Genomic DNA, 6,346 nt, shown 5'->3' on the forward strand with positions numbered 1-6,346 from the left:
ATATTATGCAGTTCTCAACATCAAAAATAGAAAGTATGCAAATGTAAAACTTTGGTAACATTAGAAAGCAAATTCTAGAAACAATCTCCTCAAACCACCTTCATTTTCTCTCTGTAATTAATTGCTTACCTAATTTTATGAAGAATTCTCGCTCCAAGTCTTGTACCTGCCTGATGGATTCTTCCAGAGAATTACAGAGTTTGATCTTTGGTCTTAGCAGTTCTAGTGTATCACTGATCATGTAATCTATATCAATAGGAAATGGATGGTCTTTTGTCCAAACCTCCAAACTTTTCTTCCACCAAACATAACGCTGATAACAAATGAAAAATAAATTTAGCTATGAGAAAGAACAAAAATATTTAAAAATAATTGTATTGTGATGTTACCTAGTTACAATAACTAAGCTAAAAGATCGTACAAGAAACCTGTAATTTTAATAATGGTCAAAAGCAATGATCCTAATTCCAATTATTTTCTTCTGCCTATACAATTTTTGTGTCATTTAGTGATTTTATTTTAAATATGCTTTTATTCTGACTGTCCTAGGTATAAAAAAAGACAAGGGCAAACTATAAGCAAAATGCAAAATACATTTTCAGGTACTCTGAAACAAAGGCAGAAACTTCACTTCCACATCACAAACAGAACTGATATATTGAACTTTATAAAAGCGGATTCAATGCCACAGTTTTTGAGTTTTCCCTATGCTACTTGCTTTGATTTTTTAAAAGAGGTTTACTAGAGTATCTGAGGACACAACTTTTTGAAAAATACAAACATGAGTAATCACCAAACATTTATTTAACGGCTACTACGTATATGGCAATATGCAGATAGTTTTCCTTTCTACTCCTAGCCTGGTTCCCATATTCTATTCTGTTCTTGTTCTAATTCCTAAGTGTGTATTAAGTAACAGCACAACCTCAGAATTACTAGCACACAAGCAGGTATTCCTCCAGGTGCTTTACTCTTCTTCGCAATTTGTTATGGGTTCTTGCTATTCAAAGTGTGGACCTCATCAGGAAGCTTTACAACCAAAATGCATCTTGGCACTATCCTAGGTAATACACATGCACATTAAAGTTCAGCACTTTCCAGCTGATCCTTTCTATCTGCCCTCTAAAACTTAAACTCACACTTTATGTTCTAGGTGGCAAATAAGGAGAACCTACACTCTACTATGTTCTAGGCAAAATACAAATCAGTTATCTCTGCCATATTTTGTCCACTAATTTGGAAAACATCTTTGTTGGTTTCTGCTCCTAGATATTTCTGAGTGGCTCTTCTCTTTCAGTCTGGAATAGCAGAATTCAAAGGATTCTCCTCTCAAAATGATTTAACTTTGGATACTAATAATTATATCTGCCAGTTTGCAACAAAATTCAGGCTTCTGATAAAGGCAACCTCCAGTTTAAGACAGTCCCTATACACACAGGGAATCTGATCATCAAATCTGCAAACTCCTCCCCTCATTTCTTGCTCATCAATTTATAAAATAAAATAGTAACAAGTTGAAGACATGGGGCATGACAAAGTTAGCAAAGTGAAGTTCCCCAACAGAATTTACTCCCAATACCAGCCACCATGTGGATGTATTTTTGATGTCTCAAGTTAGTTAGAATACCAAATCCACCTTCTTCTCAACAAGTAAATTACTAAAAATTGTGGTTGCACTGAATCAAATATTATTGATATTTTATTCAGTAACACTGCATGTACTTGATAATAAGTTATCTGTTCTAATCCCTACTTATTACATTTTATTTTATAGGAAATAATGATTGGGGTGCTGTCAATCAATCTACAGGTTAACTTGTGTGATACAAACTATAAAAGTTGTAGGGTTATCCTTGTGTTTATATGGAATTTAATTTACCCCGTATTATATTAAAACACAAGTTTATGGAATTAATTTAAAAACCATGAAAAGCACAACCCAAGACGTTATTAATAAATGAATATGCAGTTTCCTGCATTATGAGTAATACTCATGTGCCCAAAGCAAAAGGGCCTGTTATTTCTCTAACCAGGTAAGTAAATAAAGTTAGATCTTTTAGAAATAAGAATTTTATGTTATCAAATCACAAGTCACTGAGTACACACCTGTGATCCCAGCACTTGGGAAGCAGGAGGATTGTAAATTCAAGGCCAGCTTGGGCTACATAGTGAGTCTGTTTCAAAAAATAAACCAAAAATCTAACTAATTTAAAGAATCACTATATCAATTACTATAATCCATAAATTATCATGCCAAATTCATAATCTATACCAGAAAAATTCTCAAAATGAATTATCATAATCAATCAAAACTGCAAGAAATTAGAATGTATATATGATGGAATCATAAAATTTGGGGGGGGCATCTTTTTGAGATAGGTCTCTCTGTAGCCCCAGCTGGTCTGGAGCTCATTATGTAGACCAGGTTGGTCTCAATCTCAGAGATCGCCTGCCTCTGTCTCCTGAGTGCTGGGATTAAAGGAGTGTACTACCATGCCTGGACACTATAAATTTTTAAATTTCTAAAGCATCCTTACATGAGTAATAAATATAACCTAACTGTGAACATATATAAGTAGTTCATCATTTCTTTGCTAAAATTTCCATAATATATGCATTAAGTGATACCAAATTGCATATTGTGCTTATATACCTGAATATATACAAGGAAACAGTCAAGTTTTCATTTACTGGAACCTCTGTCAAAGTATTGCCCACAGGTATCCAAAATAGTGCACACTAGTCTAATTCTGAACAGATGCTCAGGAGGGTCCAGTGAACTTGGAGAACCATCAGGGTTGACACCAAATGAAGTAAAAGAATAAAGAGTTCTGAAAATAACAGCTGAGTCCACCATTCTGTAGTTGTAAAGTTCCCCCAAGAACTTGGCACTACTGATACGTCTCTGGTTAAATTTAGGTTGATTAACCTGAAAAACAAAACAAAAAAACCCCACATATTTTTCACTAAAGAGTAGCAACATAATTGGAACGATAAATTTTAATTGAACAATATTAACTACTCAAAGAACATATGAGAGAAATGCTTTCTTTACTCTTTTTCTAACAATGTGGTCACTTCTGAATGTCCTTTCACTTTCCAGGAAATGGTTAACTTTAAAATGCTTCAATAAAAAGAACTCCTTAGGCCAAGTGTGATGGTACACATCTTTAATCCCAGCACTAAGAAGGCAGAGGCCAGCCTAGTCTACACACTGAGTTACAGGTCAACCAGGGCTACGTAGTGAGCTTTGTCTCAAAAGCCAAACCAAAGCCCCCAAAACAAACAAACAAACAAACAAAACTTAGATACTAACTTGGATATTAAGCTGTAACTAAATGAATTGTTTCTAAAATAGTTATACTGCAATTCTTTCTAATAAGCCCAACTAATATTTTCTCTGTAATCTATGAATTAAGAAACACAAGTAGGTAGTTACATTTTATAGTAGGAGAAAAATACTTATAGAAAATTCTTACAAAAGTATAAACTTTTTCTAGCCAAGCATGGGACACATGCCTTTAATCCCAGCACTTAGGCGGCAGAGGCAGGAAGGCAGGCAGGCAGATCTTCATGAGATCCAGGCCACTCTGGTCTATGAATCAAGTTCCAGGTCAGCTGGGTCTGAAAAAACAGTGAGGAGGGGAGGACTAGAGAGATGGCTCAGTGGCTACTCTTGCAGAGGACCCAGGTTCAGGTCCTAGCACCTACATGACAGCTAACAACCATCCACAACTTCAGTTCCAAGGGATCCAGCATGCTTTTTTACAGATTCCAAGCAAAACATTCATACACATCAAAAAAAAAACTAATTCGGTGACTACAAAGAAGTCTTTGTTACCTCCATTCCCAATCGAATATCTTCTAAAACTCCATCCACAACATGGATCCCAACATCCTCTTGGTAGAGCACCAGTCCTGCTAAGAGGTTGGCTACACAGTGAATACTATTATATTTCACATTCCAGATGTTTATCATACAGCAAATAACATAGTCTTTCACTTCCTGGTCCTGCCATGGCAACTTTCGCATCTGTCTCAAAACCTAAATGAAGAGAATTTTATTTTAGAGACTTTATTAGCTTCCTCAATTTAGAAGAGGTAAAAAAGATTATTTATGAAAAATTTATTCTCATTTTCCCCTACACTTTTACATAAATCTCCCAACTTTCCTAAAATTTTCAGGTCTTAAAGAATCAAGTTAGGGCTGGTGAGATGGCTCTGTGTAGTGCCAAGGCACGTATACATGCACATGTGGGTGCACGCGCGTGCGCGCACACGCGCACACACACACACACACAATGAATAAAGTAATTTAATAAGAGAATCAAATTAATAGTACATAATCATATACTCAGCTTACTGAAAGAAAAAGCCAAGGTTTGCCAAAATAATGTTTTCTTGGGCATTATTTGACATAAATTACCTCACCTTTAATTACCTTGGGGCTAGAGAGACAACTCAGAATAATGGACTAGAATGGATGATCTAGAAAAGAATTTGCACAATCACAGCCACCTAATCCTTGACAAAGACGTCAAAAACATGTATTGGAAAACAAAAAGCAAGACAAGATGGACGCTTCAGTAAATGGTGGTAGGAAAATTCAATATTCAAAATTAAAAGAATGAAACTAGATCCATCTCACTCAATCTTCATAAAAATCTATTCAAAATGGATCAAAGATCTTAATGTAACACCTAAAACTCTGAAACTGCTGGAAGAAATATTTTTATAAATAAAACACTTTTAACACATATGCATGGGAAATAATCCCAAGAACAAACAAGATGATATGAAAGTAAAGGCTTCTACACCTCTTACATGCACATACATGCACATGCATGCAGACATAGGCCTAAGCACTTAAGAGGCAGAGGCAGGCAGATCTCTGTGAGTTCAAGGCCAGCCTGATCTACATAGTAAGTTCCCGGGCCAGCTGGGGCTACAGAGAGACCCAGTCTCAAGAAGAAAAAAAAAACAAAAAATCCCTAACTCTTCTAATTAATAAATAAATTAAACAGTTCATACAGAAGAAATACAAATGGCCAATAAAAGAGTGAAGAGTCTAATATCTTTAGCCACTAGAAAAATACAAATTAGAACTACATTAAGAGTCTATTCACCCCAATCAGAATGGCTATCATCAAGAAAACAAATAACCACAAATGCCAGTTAGGATATGAGGCAAGGAACCCTTATTCTCAGGTGGTGGGAATGTAAACCAATGCAGCCAATATGGAAAACAATGTGGAGGTTCTTCAAAGAACTAAAAATGGGCTAATAAGACAGCTCAGAGGTTAAGAACACTGGCTGTTCTTCCAGAGGCCCTCATGGTACCCACATAGCAGCTAACAACCATCAGGAAACTCCAGCTGCAGGGGATCCAATGCCATCTTCTGGCCTCCATGGGCACTGCATGCACCTGGTGCACTTACATACATGCAGGCAAAACACTAATACACATAAAAGAAAAATAAAATATTTAAAAAAAAAAAATAGAACTATCAAATGACCAACTATATCACTCCTGGGTATATATCTGAAGTATTCTAGGTCACTCTACCACAGAGATACCTGAATATTCATATGTATTGCTACACTGTTTACAATTGCTAAGTTATAGAGCCAACGAAGATGTCCATCAACAGATGATGGGCAAGAAAACATGGTACATGTTGGAATTTTATTCAGTTGTAAAGAAAAATGAAATTATGTCATTTGTAGGAAAATGGATGGAGCATTATGTTAAATAAATTAGACTCTTTAATAAAGACAAATGTTCTCTCTTGTGTGGAATCTAAATTTAAATCTGAGAGAGAGAGAGAGAGAGAGAGAGAGAGAGAGAGAGAGAGAGAGAGTTTGTAGGATAAAAAGTATAAAGGAGGCTCGGAGAGAAAAAAGTAATATAAATATAAATGGAGAGGAAGGAAGCACACACCTTTGTCTTTAGTTCCAGCAACTGGGAGGCAGAAGTAGGTGGATCTCTGTGAGTTCGAGACCAGGCTGGTCTACAAAGTAAGTTCCAGGTAGCCAGGTCCACACAGTGAGACCCTGTCTCAAAACAAGAACAACAACCAAACCCCAGAAATGGATGGGAGAGGACGGGCAGAATAAGAGAGATAAGAGACAGTAAAGAAATACATGAGACATGAAAGCAGAAGAGAACTAATGAGGGGAGGGGAGGGGAGCAACGAGAGGAAGAAGGGATATGGGGGAGGGGACTGGGAGGAAAAAGATAAGTAGGAACAAAGTATAATGACATACAAGTATGAAAATCCCATAATGAGACCTATTACATGCTACCTTAAAAAATTAAAAATCAGGCTGGGGAGATGGCTCAGTT

At 36.2% G+C, this 6,346-nt stretch overlaps 1 protein-coding gene across 3 annotated transcripts in view; it reads right to left on the minus strand.

The window, feature by feature from the left end:
• Window positions 1–284: 284 nt before the first annotated feature.
• Window positions 285–6,346, minus strand: part of LOC103731307 (regulator of nonsense transcripts 2) — a gene marked incomplete at its 5' end in the record, with an annotated part of 10,030 nt that continues 3,968 nt past the window's right edge. The window contains 3 exon segments of one of the 3 annotated variants that reach the window (XM_017797296.2): window positions 285–313; window positions 2,654–2,929; window positions 3,842–3,918. In XM_017797296.2, coding sequence (XP_017652785.1) covers window positions 2,925–2,929; window positions 3,842–3,918 — 82 coding nt within the window. 3 annotated transcript variants of the gene reach the window in all.

The sequence above is a fragment of the Nannospalax galili genome, unplaced genomic scaffold (assembly GCF_000622305.1).
Source record: "Nannospalax galili isolate Female #2095 unplaced genomic scaffold, S.galili_v1.0 scaffold2074, whole genome shotgun sequence".
In the NCBI taxonomy this organism is placed as follows: domain Eukaryota; kingdom Metazoa; phylum Chordata; class Mammalia; order Rodentia; family Spalacidae; genus Nannospalax; species Nannospalax galili.